General features: G+C 43.7%; 1 protein-coding gene across 2 annotated transcripts in view; it reads left to right on the plus strand.

Moving 5' to 3' along the window:
* LOC126529852 (ankyrin repeat and SOCS box protein 16-like) overlaps positions 1 to 16,638 on the plus strand; it is a 90,822-nt gene that overhangs the window by 40,776 nt on the left and 33,408 nt on the right. Inside the window, exons 3-6 of one of the 2 annotated variants that reach the window (XM_055070134.2) lie at positions 894 to 1,015; positions 3,827 to 3,908; positions 4,265 to 4,349; positions 9,802 to 9,882. In XM_055070134.2, coding sequence (XP_054926109.1) covers positions 894 to 1,015; positions 3,827 to 3,908; positions 4,265 to 4,349; positions 9,802 to 9,882 — 370 coding nt within the window. The remainder of the gene's footprint in view (positions 1 to 893; positions 1,016 to 3,826; positions 3,909 to 4,264; positions 4,350 to 9,801; positions 9,883 to 16,638) is intronic. The other variant, XM_055070135.1, reaches the window with a different exon arrangement.

Below are 16,638 nucleotides of genomic sequence, written 5' to 3' on the forward strand. Positions count from 1 at the left end.
GCCATGGTGGCTGCATTTCGATGGGGGCAAAATGCGAAAACACTCGTGTACTTAGATTTAAGTGCACGTTAAAGAACCCCAGGTGGTCGAAATTTCCGGAGTCCTCCACTACAACGTGCCTCATAATCAGAAAGTGGTTTTAGCACGTAAAACCCCATAATTTAATTAATTAAGGACCTTTTAGACCTGTTTATCTCATTTATAAAAATGTTGGCACCTGTCTGAGGGTGCTCTTGTTCGTCCTCTGGTGACCACTTTGTCTCCATCTTCCTGTGAACCTCTGTCATGATCGATCAGTTGGTCTGTGACAAGCCATATTTCTCAGGTGTGTCATGACCCACAGTCATGCACCCTGGCATGTTTTTTGAAACTTAAGGGAGATGGTGACAGCCTTCTTGCAATCGAAAGCAGCAAGAATTTTTTTCTGTGTTCCTTGATTTGCAAAGACAACCCATTGGCACTACATGAAATACATCCATTTTTTGGGGACAGTAACTGCTCTCACCTGCTATTCATATATTTGGCAGTGAATGTGTAAACTAGATGGTCAACATGCAATAGACAAAACATTTTGTCAAGTAATTGGGTGGAGTTATATCATCACATTGTTTAAAAAAATCCACAATCCACCATCGTCGTTATTGCCACTGCCACTTTTGTTGCTAAGCTCGCTCAGCAGTGAAATATCATGTAAAATGTTTATTTGCTTTCACACTCTTATTCTGCACGACTTAATGCATGTATTGGGAAAAAGTGGTCGAATGCTCATGCGTAGCCTCCGTAGCATTGCCTGCTAGGTACTATGAAACGGAGTACAGACAAGGGAGGGGGGCTGATGAGCATTTGAGTATGCATGCGGCAGATGAATGACAGTAACTGGTGCTCCCAACCAGCACGGTGCCGACCTTGAGCTGAGGGACCATGAAGACCGCACGGCTCTGTTCCATGCTGCTGCCTTGGGCCACGCTGCAGTGGTGCAACTCCTAGTCGACCTTGGAGCCAGCATCAACTGCGTGTAAGCACAATGAGGCACTGTGTGAGCAAGGTTACGAGTTGAGCTCGTTGGCTGTTGGTTACTAGGAAAACCAGCATAACATGTGGACGAGTATGGTGCCTAAGGCAGAAACAGAACGCACACGGCACCAGATGAAACCATTCTTATTGAAATGTCAAAAGTAAACATGAAAGGTGGTTAAATTTGTGACCAGCTTCTTGTTCTTAGTAATAGTAAAGCGAAATTAAAATAAAATTTTAATTATGGTGTTTAATGTCTTGAAACTACACTGTGATTTATGAGGGGTGCCATAGCGGAGGGTTATGGATTAATTTTGACCGTCTGGGGTTCTTAATGTGCACTCTAAGCACAATACATGAGCGTTTTTACATTCCGCTCCCATCTGAATGTAGCCGCTGGATTAAAATGAAGTCATAAACGACAGCTTGCCACTGGTGAGAGCTCAACTTACAACCTCTGCATGAGGCATCCGGACTGGGACAAATTTTTCAAGAAACTCGTATGGGTTTCCTTTGTAGTTTCACGCTGCAAGTTGAGCAGATGACAATTTTTCCTTTGCGGCTTTCTTAGAACTGATTTACCGCATAAAGAAAGAAAGCATCGTGAGAGAGGAAGAATTGTTACAGGATCAGAAAACATCGTCAGCTGAAGGGAGCAAATGAGGAATGCACTAGACACACTGGAGTGTACAGAGGTAAAAGGTGAGGACAAGTTGCACCACTATACCGAGTCCAAACAAATGCACGAGGTTGCAATGTGGCCCAAGATGAACAGGCTCACATATGAGGAAAATACACAGATTACATAATGCCACATGCCAAGGCACAACATTTGAATGCAGGCTTCTTTACGCAAGATGCACAAAGATGAGCATGACACTCATATGGGCAGCGAGCGTGCATAAATAAAAATATATGGCGGGTTGTGCTTACATAATAGCCCAGTGTGTCTCCTAGTACATGTTTGGTGTTGAGATAAGTGCTTTCTTGTGTGCTGTCTTCAGTGGCCAAGCAATCTTAATACTTCTGAGAAAGGCGCCACGTGTATGCGAAGTTTTAATAAGGCCAATTTCTTATTGGGCAGCTAGAGCTACCTGGTGTACTCGCAGGCTTACCTGTCAAACACTGCATGTTTGCTGCTTCAACTATCTCCCACTTAAACGGCTGTCTAGCTATGCCTACAACAGCACACTAATTAAACTTAGAGCCGAACCCTGGTCACAATAATTTCCAATCCAACCATTACTGGATTTGGTCAGTGGTGCCAGAGGTTCTGTTGCAGAGGGAGAAAGAAGATGTTTAGTTTCACCATGTTTCTTTATAGCAGTTATGTGTCTTGTTAAATGTCGTAATTACTTTCATTGCATAATATGCATAGCTATCAGGGGCTATGCAATGTGGGAAAGACTTACAAGAAGAAGCACATTACGAGATCCAGCTGCAATATTGGAGCCATCATTCAAGCATTCAAGGTTGTTGCCATCAAATTTTTAACAGGCTTTTAATGGCTGGAGCTGTCACAAGTAAAGTTTTCATTTTCTTTTTTTACATTGACAAGGTATTCGTGCTGTATAACTTGCCCCAGTATAGTGTGCTCGTTTGAGAGAGTTGAAAGTTGTCTCTTCTGCTGACTGGTTGATTTAGTGGTTGCTTGATTGCTTGACTGATTGATTGACCATGTTTAATGGCACCAAGCAACACAGGTACAACATGCTGTAGTGAAGGGCTCTGGATTAAATGATACAACCTGATGCCCTTTGACGGGCATACCAAAGTGCCTTACAGAAGCGTTTTAAAGTGTTTAGCTTTCTTTAGGAACTAACTGCAATTTTTCATGTCAAACTGTTTCCGTGGGATGACCCTAAAGACAGCCTAACACAGCGATAATAACCGCATGGGGGTATGATTTGCAGTACCGGTATTGGTACTGCTAGTGGAGGTGCGGGTGGCAAGGGAAGAATACTCGTATTTTTCCCTCTTGACAGCTAATGTTTGCAGATGCTATCGTTGAGATGCTGTGCCTCTGGTTGAAGATGCAGACGACACTGTTTGGGACCCTGTGCCTCTTGTCGCAGCATCCAGAGGCAGTTGGTCACAGCTGCTGCACATTGTTACGAAATGGTCCTCGAGGCAGTGGCACTCGAAGTTATGGTTGGCTCCCACGTACGGGTAAGGCACGGTGGCAAGGGGAGCGCCACCCTTAAGCTCGTGGAGAAACATATTGCCATAAAGAATCACCGCCCAAAGCATTCCAAATGCATTCTTGCATAGCAACCGGGGTTGGTTCTTAATATTTTTTGCTTTCTGCCCTCGTTGAAATGAAGCCACTGTAGCCTGGAATCCAACCTCTAACCTTGTCTCTAACCTTGTGTTCAGCAGCAGAACATCACAACAACCGCAATGGAGGCAATTGTGCTACATGGTTTACACCGTGTGATGCGCTTGTATGCGCTGGCTTATTAGCTGGAGGGGCAAGTGGAAAAGTAGTGCAAAGTAGTGCAGATGTGTTGGAGCGAACCAAGGACCAAGTAAAGTGCCATTTGACACAAATACAGCAAAATTAATTGCGGGCTGTGTGACTATTATTTGTAAGCTATTACTTCGTGTGGGATTTCACAATGACTCATCCTGACTAGGATGCAGTCATTGGTAGGTGGCGAGTTCTGCACCACCAGTGGTCCTCGTGGCCAACGTTGACCTCCCTTGATTAGGCGCCAGGGCACAAACTCAACAGAGATGGCTGGGTTAAACCATTGCCTGCAGGGACCTCAGTCTGTTGTATGATGATGAACTGTGTATTATTCCATTTCAGAGAGCGCTTCAGTGGGCACAGTCCTTTGAGCATAGCCACAGACCAGAACCATGACAATGTGGTGGAGATCCTTCTGAATGCCGTGAGTTTCTTGTAGTGTTTATTTTCTTTTTGTAAATAAAAATAGTATTCGTAGCTCAAATCCTAAAAAGAATCCGGGGATTCTTATGCATTCAAGTTTGGAGCTCATTTAAGTGCAGCTAACCCACATGATAGCAGAATGAAAATGCACGTTTTGATATAAATGCAAAAATTTGCTCCTAGCAGTCAGCACATTCCAGCTCTTTTAATTCAACAAGTCCAATCAATGTCACTTCAGTGGATGACAAGCAAAGCAGTTTTTCTGTTGCAGTGCACTTATGTAAGAGTGCAGCTTTCTTTTTAATGTTGGTTGTAATAAATGCATTGCCATTTCCGTGTCATTCTGCTTATCTGCAGGGCTCGAGATTCTCACAACCAGCAACGAATGGGAACACCTTGCACCCTGCCCGCCAGAACAATATTCCCAAAACGTCACCTTGTGGTAAGATATCAATAATGATTTTTATCTGCCCACTGTATGGTCAAACAAGCTCAGTCTTCCTTCTTTGCCATCACTGCATGTGATTGTTACCATTCTATAGGCATAATCATCATTAATATTTGGAGGGAAGAGAAGCAAGTGCATCGGAAGAATAGCGTATGAATAACCAATATCTCTCAGAAGGGTTTGGGTGAGGTACAGGTCATTCATATTTAAAACAGCACTCGTCCTGAGTCCTCCCTTGTCCGTGTCTTTTGGCGCTGTTTTAAATATGAATAACCAATATTTTCTTTAACCAGAGGCATGTGGCATGTGCCTGAAACCTTGTTTTAAGCCCTTTGCCATTTATTACTCTTTACCACTGTCTGCTGCCAACGTGATGTAATGAACACACATAAACTAAATCATGTGCTATTCCCTCTGAAATTACTGTGACATCTACTAATGTCACGGAGGTGATGAGGGCTGAACTTCAACAACATCTAGTGCTTGTAAATGAGGCTTTTAGAGAGTTTTAGATTAGGCTGCTCAAGCGTTGGGGGATGCAAACCGCCATGCGTAAAAACAAATGCGAAGCAAGCACAAAAGATCACGAAGGGCCCACAGTGGAATTTATATCCCCTAATGCTTGTGTGTAGCTTGGGTACCCTTATTCTAAACTCCCTATTATGTTGTCAGCATCAGAAAAAAAAAAGTAGTTTGGAACAAAATACTATAACCCTTATCAAAAAGTTTAGTTTTCTTAATTGCGTGCACGTGTTGTGCTCAGAGGGAAGGAGCGATAAGGCACTCTCTTTAGAACCCAAACAAAAACACTGCTATGTTTCAAATATCCCCAATGAAGGCACATGTGACGCACGCTAGCGTGTTATTTCAAAGCCTGCCACATAACTGTTTACACATTGGCGATCATGTGCTCTTTGATCCTTCTGTGGATTCAGATTCCTGGCTGGATTGAGCTTTAGGCAGGGCACTCCTAGGGGCACACACTACACTGACTACCCCAGAAGTAAAATTTGCTTTGAGCTCCATTGCTTCATGACTTCCTTGAACTACAGGAACTGTCTCTTCAACGGAAAGACAAGCGATGTGGCAGGCATCTATACACCTGCCAACTCTCCGGATTTGTCCTGGAGAATCCCCAATTCTGACCAATCCTCCAGATTGCATGTACACAGCTATAAGTCTCCTGAAAATTGCCTAAACCCCCCTGAAAAACAAAACAAAACAAAACATTATGTAGCACAGATCTTTGCCATTATGCATTAGGTAGCTAGCCGAAGCAAGATTTAAATTCAAATCATTTGTGTTTAGTCACTGTAGGCCTAAGTAACTCAGTTCACTTCAGATCTAAACATGCATTGAAGAGTGTGTGTGAGGAAAAGGTCTAATAAGCATTGCATAATGGTTGGTTCTAGTAAGTGAGCTTCATCGCAGTACAGTAGTGCTGTGCAGTGAAGCATATTAATAGAAAGGGGCCATGGTCACAGGACAACGTACGCGTTCCTTAATTATACATGCATACACATGTCATTTCTGGTCACAGTACGAGCAGCAAGATGTCTAATATTAAACTACCATACAGGCAGCCATTCACGGCTTACTCCAACATTGCTGTGGCCTTGACAGAAAAAAAGAAGAGCAAATTTTTTTCTTGACCTTGTCGCTCCCCCGCTTGGTGAATCTCGTGAATTTTGAAGTCTGAAGGTTGGCAGGTATGCATCTAGTAAAAGAGGCATTGGAACAACGTACAGGGCAAGCACTTTATTGTCTGCCATTATTTGTTATTCCTATGTTAATAATTGTCTGTTGTCCAAGTGCTGTGCTTCTTTCTCCATTGAAGATGACATTTGTGGCTCGTTCACACTGAGACACTTTCTATTGTGCAAGCTGCAACAAAACAAGCGCGTTCACACTGAATCTCTTGTTGTGTGCGACGAAATACTCATTGCCACCTGCCAGCTCTCCTGAGATTGCCTGAATCATGCCAGGTCACATCTCACAGGTTTGTTCTGAATTCAAGTCTGGTGCAGGAGTATTTTGTATGTGTCTGTCCAAGAAAAAAAGAATGCACTGCACATAGAAGAAGTGTAGACATTATTTTAGGTGGTCAAACATGGTAACGAGCTTCAATAAAACTAACGTCTTATTTGGCTTCATGCCATTTTAGCATCGTAAACATTCGCACTGTATAGCTACAACAGTGGTATGCTAGCCAACAACACCGTGTTGATTGTGCTCACTGCTATACAGCGCATGCATGACTGTATTGCCGGTCTCGACTACACAATACGTGTGCAAGATGTTGTTCACGCTCACCAGTTGCTTTGCACCATACTTACAAATGCACAGTGCAGAATTAACCCCATTCTTATTTGTAGCCCAATTAATTTTGCAATGGGCTGGAATAATCATGTTAATTTTCTCCAGCATAACAGTACAGAGAAAAATAATCTACGTACCCACGGTAAAAGCATGATTCAGCGTGTACAAACGTCGTAAACATATAAGCATCCTTAATCCACAGCTATTTTAATGCACATAATGTCCATGTGCAGCTAAATCTTGATATAATGAAATTCTTGATACAACCAAGTATTTAGCTTTTTATAACTTTTTGTCCATAGAACACTACGTATTTCGAATGTCAATATAATAAAGCGTCTTATACACGATTTCAATATAACGAAATTTCACTGCCGCCACGAAGAAATACCGAAGACATTAAGTGGAAACTTTTGCGGATGAAGATGGTCAGATGGTTGAATTACAAGTGCCTGCTTGTGCACACACCTCTGAAGTTGCATTCTGAGCGACCAAGAGTGACCATCGAAGCAGAGTGGTGTTGTGTTTCGTATAAAGTCCAAGTGCGATAAGATCCTATTGTGCCCTGTGCTCTGTATGCTTGGGGTGCGAGTGCAAGTGGGCAAACTGAGCCAAGAAGTATCGTGGCTTGATGAGCTCTATCCTTCCGTGTGAGCAAGGTGAAAGGGGGAAGGGGATCGAGCTCACAGTAACGTGATCAAGTGTGTGCGAAGGGAGGAAGGGGAGGGGGCAGGTTGGCCCACGTCTCCTTTTCTAGAGCCACCGTGGCTGCGCATAGCTGTCTGTGCAGCTGAGCACATGCGCAGCCTTCACGCACTGTTTCTGAGGTCATCTGGCATGTGTGCAAAGAGTGATCATGATGAGATGGCGTGGCATTATGTGCGCTGTCTCCCTGCGTGTTAAGTACTGGAGGTAGTGTAATCTCAAGTTTCGGAGACGCATTGACGAGAGAAGCAGGATGTCAGTGGATTATCTGTGCATGTCCTGACTTTCTTGAATACCATTCCATGGCCTCTGAAATTGGGCAGCAGCCACGCACTGTACACTATATTTTCAGGTCCTTCCAAAATGTTTCAAGGTTTATCCGCTAGAGTTGGGCACTTGCACATTCACTTCATGAAAAAGACGGCTTGCGTTACGTGTTAGTTTCACCATGTTTCTTTATAGCAGTTGAGTGCCTTGTTAAATGTCGTAATTACTTTCATTGCATAATATGCATAGATAAATTTCAACACTTTGTGAATATGCATGTTGCTGAATTACGTAGGTGATGTTTGGTCAAGACACTCATTGTGTGCGGTATCTAAAAAAATATGTTCTGAGCAATTACCAAGTTTGTTGCCTGAATTGGTGAAATCGCAGAATGAATGGCACTTCTGCGTCATTCAATGTCTTTTTCCACATGTACTGACAGTTGGGGAAGCACCCGATGAAGGGTCTTGTATGCATTGCCGGTTCTCTTTAGTCAGCTTCGTCACAATTGAGCTCTGCGATGCAGTGAAGCATGTGCAAAATATTGTGGTGAAGCATGTCAAGAGTTAAAGGGGCCACTGTCACAGAGTATCGTACATGTCTCTTTAATTATATATATGCACAAGCCCCATCCCGAGTCACAGTAAGAGGGCCAAGATGTTTAATAACTGTATTGGCAGCCATTCAGTGCTGCTTCTGATGTTTCTGTGATGATTTGCAGCCTTCCTCAGGGTTATGTTCTTTTTCTTCTGTCCCTTGAAAAATGTATCAAGGTTGTTCCACTGTATTAAATACCACTGAACTAATCTTGGCAAAACTGCACAGCTGGTAATTGTAAAGAAGTAGCACCTAAGCAGACGATGCATTCACCTGGTAGTGTCACTTTGACGTGAGTCCCAGCATACAGTGTCCAAGGATTTTCCGTGTGCCGCGGGCAGCCACAGGTGTCTTGGCACTTGGGCTGGCTCACGTCCCACACCTGGAGTACGACAGAGACCAATCGGAGCATGTGCGTCTCGGTAGTGAGAAGGCTCGTCATGGCGAGGAGCTGCGCATTAGGTCACGCCTTACTTCTGGTGAGCAATAATGGCGGCGTTTTTTTTTTTTTTGAATTCCAGATTTAAAAATGGCTGTTTCTCCATGGAGGCTCCTCTAGATCTATATTATCTTAAAGAAGGCTTTTTACACAGCCCAAAATTATGTTGGAGTTGACCTTTAAGCACTTACATAAAAATTCACTGGTGGTTATGACATTCCCTAATGTGAAATTTGAGTGCACCTCTATAGGTGTTTTCACTTCGTGATATATTGGCTGGTGCAGACAGTCTGTCTTGTGCAGCACGTTGCAAACGAAACGAAGTGTGGTGTGACTGCCTCGCTAATCTGGAGATAGCGAGAGCCAGCGTGTGCGTGACGCATGGGCACAATTTACAGCAGCTGCTGCAGACAGACCTTCCAGACGATGCGCGGTACTCTGGCGCCATCTCATGACCATCGTTATCCCACTACGCTTCTCATGCTTTCGCCATACCTTCCTCTTCCGCTTTCCACCTCATGGTTCCACTGCAGCCACCTCCACTTTCTTCCTTGTGTCTTTCATCCCCCACTGTGCTCCACTTTCACTCTTTCATCCTTTGCTGTGCTCAGTTACGTCGGCGCTGACACTCGCCACAGGAACGGGTGCCTAAGAGCAAGTGCCACTTAAGGAAAAACAGCAATAGGTCCAGTGCTCTTGTGATTGCTGTAGTGTTAGAGTCACGCAGGCTCGGACAGTGCGAAGTGAAATCGGCTTGACATAGTGATGTAGCTGATCAGTTAAAAAAAAATAGTTATAGTCAAGTACGTCCCATTTTCACTTAGGTATGCCTCTGCACTTTTTGCGTCTATTTTATTCCAACTTTCCTCTCCCTTATCTGTTCTGCTAACCTTTTATCTTTCTCACAGCCGCAGGACAGTCCACATGTCTACTTGGAAGTAAGACAGTTACAATGCCCATGACCCTTCATTGCCTTCCTTTATTTTGTCTGCATTATTACTTACAGCGCGCACATCAAACACTCTCCATTGTCTTGGCACCAATTCTGTAATTCCATTATGGAAGTATTATAGTCTAATAATGGTAGTAAAACTAATCTGCACCTTATTGCACCTGCAGGTCGAGCCAGGTGCCCTGAAGTAGAGAGCCTGGTTCGTCGTTGTGCCAATTTAGCTGTGGAAGGAACATCGCCACGTCCTAGTAAGAGAGAGCTCCATCTCATATTTTCTTTTCGAGAATTGCATTTTCACATAAGAAAACCTTGCAGAAGTGTCAGTTTGATTGCAGCAGAGTGGAGACACCATCTGTCATTGGTAGAATGAAGCTCTGCATGCACAACGTTTCACAATTACAGTGAGAGATGGCAGCGCTGCTCTTTTTTGGCAAGCTCTACAGTTGTGTCCAGATTTACTGTAGATAGCACATATTTCAAAATTTTTTTGGGTGATATGAGCAAGCATTGTACTCAAACATCGTCCTAAACATTATGTGGCGCAAGATACCATATCATTGTGAAATTTTAGGTATGAATGAGCGATCACTTTTACTGAAAGAATATCTTGTATACCTCACACGCCTATATTCGCAACATTTGCTATAAAGGTTGTCCCTGCTAATGTATATTAGCGAAGCGTTTAATAATAATAATAATAATAAAGGAAATCTGGTACAATACAGTTAAACCTCGATATAAGAAAATTGCTAAAACCAGCACTTCGTTATATAGAAATATTGTTGAATTGAAATTTACCTTTTATCCAAATAAGTAAAATAACTAGTAGATTTTTCTTACATGGAAGAGGCTGTAAATTTTTCCACATTATCGGGCAGTAGGAGAAAGTGAATTTCAGTGAGAAAAAAAAGTTTCATTGAATTTGAGTGTTGGTGACCAAAGATGTAGTTTCATGCCGTGCCAGCGATATCTTGACTTCGGAGGTACGAAGTGAAACCTGCGAAACTCCGCTGCAGCGGCTGATAGTGTCGTCCACAACGGGACAATGCCGCCAGCGGATCGCTGTCCACCCAATCTGACCAGTGCATAGTAAAAATCTGTCGGTCAAAGCTAGGAAAGCATTGCTTTAAAATTGCACGAACAGGAGGTGCTGAGTGACAAGGTGTACATGGCTACCATGTTTGTTGTATATTTGTGACATTGTGGGCACGTTTCATGCCTGAGAAATCGAGTGAGATCTGGTACGGCATTCCAAATTTTCATAGCCATTATGCATTGTTTCTAGTATTGGTTGTATGAGTAAAATTTAAGGTTTCTTTCACCCGAAAGGTGGAGCATTGATAGCGAAAGGAAAATGAAAGGAAATATGAAGGTGCATAGTTTTTTCGGCTGTATAAATTGCAGGGAACATTCACATAGTAATTTAATTGCCAACCATGGTGGCATGTGCGCACAGGCAAACGTTACCAAATCTTACTCGCTGCCACCATGCTGGTGTGACGAAGAACGCAGGCAGAGGGGAGCAAACACTCCACCAGCCTTTTGTTTCAACACGTCTACGAAACCCAAATTTTCGCCACCGCCAGCACTAAACGCGCAGAAAGACAGCACACATGATGCCACCAGGCATTTCTGTTTGCCCAGTCTTTGGACCTTGTGCTGCTCAGCAGTGCTGAGAGCCATGGGAGGAGACATGTGTCCCCCCCCCCCCCCCCTCAGCATGCGCTTGATAACATTACCGGACGGACACTTTGTGAGTGCATCAGACTGTCATCCTTCTCGGCTCATCCTTGCACCCTTTTCATTACGCCCACAGCACTTGTTGCACAGGGCACGATAAGATATAATACTTGGACTACATATGAAACATGATGGTGAGAGAGTCTTGCATATAGTACAAGTACCACTAGTCTTATTTATTGCTGTTATTGCCACACAAGGCAGAAATAATTAGCCTAAAAAAAAAACATGAAATTGGGCACTGATGCAATGCATGCTCAGAATGCAGCCCAGCGTATAATGAGTCAATATGAATGCACAATATGCTCTGCTGACACTGCACTTGCCAGTTATAACATCTGAGCTCGGGCATTGCACGTCGTGAGATTTTAGGAGCTATGACCAGCTGTATTCACCACTATAGGCGAACATGCTGCTCTGCTTTGGTGGCCGCTCTTTGTCGCATGGTGCGTGATTTGAGAGGTGCATTCGCAAGCAGCCACATGTAGTACAACCATTTGACCATGTGCGTCCACGGAAGATTCCATTTATTGCCTCAGTATTCCTTTGCAGTGGCAATGAAGTCTGGTTATGTTAAAATTTTGTATAACAAGCTTTGTTATAGGGCTTCAAAATACACGGTGTTCTATGGGCAAGAAGATAAGAAAAGTTAAAATTAAGGGAGTGCGAATACGGAATAGTAGATTTCAAATCGAATATCGAATCGAATTACGCAAGAAAGAAGCTGAATATTGAGTTGATTATCGAATATCAGAAAATTTAACAAAAAATGTTACGCTTCCAAATTTTGTGCTTCCAAATTTTGTGCAAAAGCACAGTGCTGCATGTTCTCAGGAGGCTAATCACATTACTTAAAGGGACACTAAAGGCAAATATTAAGTGAAACTAAAGTGATAGATTGGTGCTTGGGAATCTCTAAGGCGTCAATATTATCGCGAGCAGAACCTTGGTAATCCAGAAATTGAGGTAAAGGCAGCACACGATTAGAGACTCCTTTGGGACATTCAGGTACTTCCTCGATGACGAAGGCACTCATTATTTACATTCTGTCACCAGTACTTAAACACTCATTATAAAAACATCATTGTATTGCATTATAAGACGAAACAAAATGCTACTTCACCAGTTCTACTCGCTTTCTAGAAAAAAGGGATCTAATTAGTGTTATTGTTCAGAACAGCGGGGACGGTCGAAAGGTTTCGTTTTCGGTCGACTCTGCACCGCTGGTTCCTTTGTGTTTAAGTAATTCCGTCATTGCGTAGGGCTGCGCTGGTTTTGCTGGCTCGTGAAACTCGCACAAACTGCCAGTAGCAGAGAATTCCACTGCCATGTGGTGTCGCGGGATGCCCTGTAACAGTCCACACCACTTAACCAAAAGCAGCTGCAGTGGTGAATATGCTGCTCTGTCTTGGCTCGGTTTCTCCATGGCCGTGTGTTTGCATTTTGTACAAAAATTTATACTGCCATCGCTTGCTGTACCACCACCCTTTGCTGCTGTCAGTGAGGGCAGCGAAAGGTGATGATGGCATATGCAACGTCACCACTTCCCTGTTGGTTAGCAGGAGATTTGAATTGCGATAAGGGTATTCGGACCCTTCATATGCAGTTTTCTCGTAAACTAAGTAAGCATCGCATCATCCACATGTTCAGCAAAAAGCGCAGGAAATATGTTAAAAGGCTAGCGAACTACATTGTTTTGCCAACGGTTTCGCCAACATCGGACAACGGTGCTCTATCAGAAGGCGAATCAGTGGACGAGACGATGACCGGCTCAACGACAACAGGCGAGTCCGCGATGCCCACTGCCGGCTCCCTTGGAAGTGGCGGCCAGGAACAGTGGAACAGTAACAGAGAATTGACGCAACACTCCTCACCAAAGATGATCGTGACCAGCTCCAACAAAAGGCTGACAAAAAAATTTACAATCTATCGTCTCTCCTGGCTGCCGAGCGGAAGCTGTGGATGCTCGCTGTGACGCGCTACGCCACAGACCCGTCGACATCGCTCTTGTCAACGAACTGCTTTACAAGACTGTGCCAGAAGTGCGGAGGTAGTGTTCTGATCTTCAGAGGTGCAAATGATTGCAGCATCGCAGAGCAACTGAGCCTGGAATGTGACTTTTGCGGCTGTTTGGAAACGAAATGGAGCTCACGGTGCATTTCGGGGATGGTGAAATCGAACCTGTTTGAGATAAACATTCTTGCGGCCCATGCTGTTAAAGGTATCGAGAATGGGCAGAGAGCACTCAGCGACTTATATTCTGCTATGGGCATATCCCACAGAGGTTTGCACCACTAGACATACCGAGGCCATTTGACGGGAAGACAAAACCCAGCTGCAATGGAGGCTTGTGAAAACGTGCTTTCTAACTCTGCTTCAACAATAGCGGAACTTTACAAAGTGCTCAATTTCGGAAATACTGGAAACGTTGCAGTTTCTTTCGATGGCACTGGGATGACTAGGGGCCATCTGTCTCATATTGGTGTGGGTGCAGTAATCGAGTTGTTCTCGGAATATGCGCTAGATTTCAAGGTACTATCAAACTTCTGTCTTGGACTTTAGACATGGACCACCAAAGGGAGATCCTGGGTACAGTGCCTGGAAAATGAACCATCTGTGCCCGAGGAATACTGATAGTAAATCAGGCCAAATGGAACCAGAGGCAGCTGTTGCCCGCTTTGAGCGCTTCCTGTCATGCCATGGTTTGCGCTACACCACAATGCTTTGCGATGGGGACTGCAGATCTTTCTGTGCACTCAAAGGGGCCAAAGTTTATGGTTACATGAATGTAGAGAAGGAAGACTGCATTAATCATGTGCTGAAGCAGATGGGCACTGCTCTTGGCAACCTGATCCAGAAACACAAAACAGAACATGATGAGAGTCGAAGTGCTAAACGTCGACTGACTGGTGAACAAAGCTCACCAATCATAATGACTGGGCACTGAAGTCTAACGTAGGCAACAGAGGTGGTATGCAGAAAGCGATAATGGCGACCTACCATCACATATCACATATCAGCACCCAAATCACAGCCTATGCCCAAGTGGCGCCAACTCATGGTGCAAACAGAATGCTGCTACTGCTAGAGGAACACCACTTCCAAAGCGCTGGAGCTTGCCAAAACATGTTAGTTAGGCCCTCCTGCCTGTCTATGAATGACTTGCTGACAAGAAAGTCTTCCAGTGCTGCCAGAGAGGCAGGACACAAAATGTAAATGAGTCAGTGCATTCTGTGATCTGGCCCCTCATGCCAAAGACCAAACGTGCCTCCCTATTTACAGTAGAAAGTGTGATTGCAGGAGCAGTAATGAGGTACAATGCAGAGATGACAAAAGCCTTGTCTCGTACTCTACGGAAAATGCAAATACAGCAAAGCAGCAAGGGTATACAAAGAGCAGAAGAGAGAGACTGTCACCGTCTCACTAGTGCAGAATGAAAGTGGGCAGCTTTGGATGCCTTCCTTTATGCAGCAAAGCGGTGACACCAAGCAAAACCATGCACCGATTATTCACCTCAAGCATATTAATCATTATTATTAAATAATTATTAATTATTAAAGCTATTAAACAAAGCTATTTGGTTGGTTGCACAACTCTTGGAAACAATGCCTTGCATGTTTTGCGATTCCCTGTTTCATTTCTTCAGCCAGTGTGCGATCTTCGAATCATGTTTTCTCAGCTTCCACAAGTACCATTTTAATCATTCTTCTTTCATTTAGAACCCTTAGTATTTGGCAAGTGCTGTAAGACTATCAAATAATGCAAGACAGAGCTGTAAATTAAAACAGATGACAATTTTGATCGAAGTAATTACGCTTGTAGTGCAAACATGAAGTTGTAATGCTTACAGCTTTTGTTCTGGACAAGCTAGAATGACAAAAGCTTGTCTTATGGCACTCCTTAATTAGTGTAACTTATAATGGTAAAGAGTATAACAAAAGCTTTGCAGTATATCTTTTTTAGAAACAAATATGCTTCGGTTAGGGAATAATGGTATGAGGTACAGTGAAATAAGTTTGATATTTAAGATCAGCAAATAAAACTACATAAACCTTGAAATTTTCATGATTCTAGCTCAAATATTAAAGGAAACCTAGGCTCCTATGAATTGAGATGCTTAGTACGTCCTGCTCTTATTAAAGGGAACACCAAATTAGTATGTCAGCACAGAAAACAACCCTGTTCGTATACGAAGGTCTGGAAAATATTCTTTATCGATCAAATGTCTGTCAAATATAATTGAGTGCTTTTCTTTTCCTTCTGAAGTTGAAGAAATAGCAAAATTGTCCTAAACACCAGTGGAGTTTTCAGTTTAATAGTTTCCATAGTGTGCGTGCTTCTTCTTCGTCTTCTTCTTCTTCTTCTTCTACTTCATCATCATCATCATCGGCGGCGGCGGTGGCGGCGGCGGCGCCTCTGCGTATTTCCTAATTTTGTTGCTCCACCTAATCTTCTTTCGTCCTCAATTGCGTTTTCCTTCTCTTGGTACCCATTCTGTAACCCTAATCTGCGCATTACATGACCTGCCCAGGGCCATTTCTTTCTCTTAATGTCTATTAGAATATCGTCTATACCCGTTTGCTCTCTGATTCAAACCGCTCTCTTTCTGTCTCTTAAAGATATGCCTAGCATTCATCGTTCCATCGCTCTTTGCACGGTCCTTAACTTGTTCTCAAGCTTCTTTTGTCAGTCTCCAAGTCTCTGCCCCATATGTCTGCACTGGTAAAATGCACTGATTGTACACGCAAAGACTAAATTGCAGACTGCGAAAGAAAGTAGCGGCACTAAACCGGGAAATCGAAGCGCACTCGATCGAGCTTTCCAAGCAACAGTGCAACGAGGTGTGCACGTCGGTAGACAGACAAATGAGAGCCAGAGGCAAATGGAACCTCCTAAAGAAACTGTTAGATGACAGGCAATCCAAAGGCAATCAGAGATTGGCAATTGATAGGATTTTACACAAGCAAAAGTAGCAGGCAAAACAGAGAGCGAGCTCCTAAAGGAGCTGGTGGGGATGTATCTGCCACTGGGCCATGAGGCGACGGTGACTATCCACAATACGCCGGCGCAGAAGTCGAAGAACTCGACGCACCCTTCATGGAATCAGAAATTTGGGATGCCTTACAAGGCCTCAACGGACGCTTGGCGACGGGCCCAGAGGGGGTCTTGAACAAACTGTTGAGAAACCTAGACGGAAAGTCGGTCGAGAAGCTCACCGAAGAAATCAACAAAGCGTGGGAAATGGGATGAGTACCAGAGGCCTG

The sequence above is a fragment of the Dermacentor andersoni genome, chromosome 5 (assembly GCF_023375885.2).
Source record: "Dermacentor andersoni chromosome 5, qqDerAnde1_hic_scaffold, whole genome shotgun sequence".
In the NCBI taxonomy this organism is placed as follows: Eukaryota; Metazoa; Arthropoda; class Arachnida; order Ixodida; family Ixodidae; genus Dermacentor; species Dermacentor andersoni.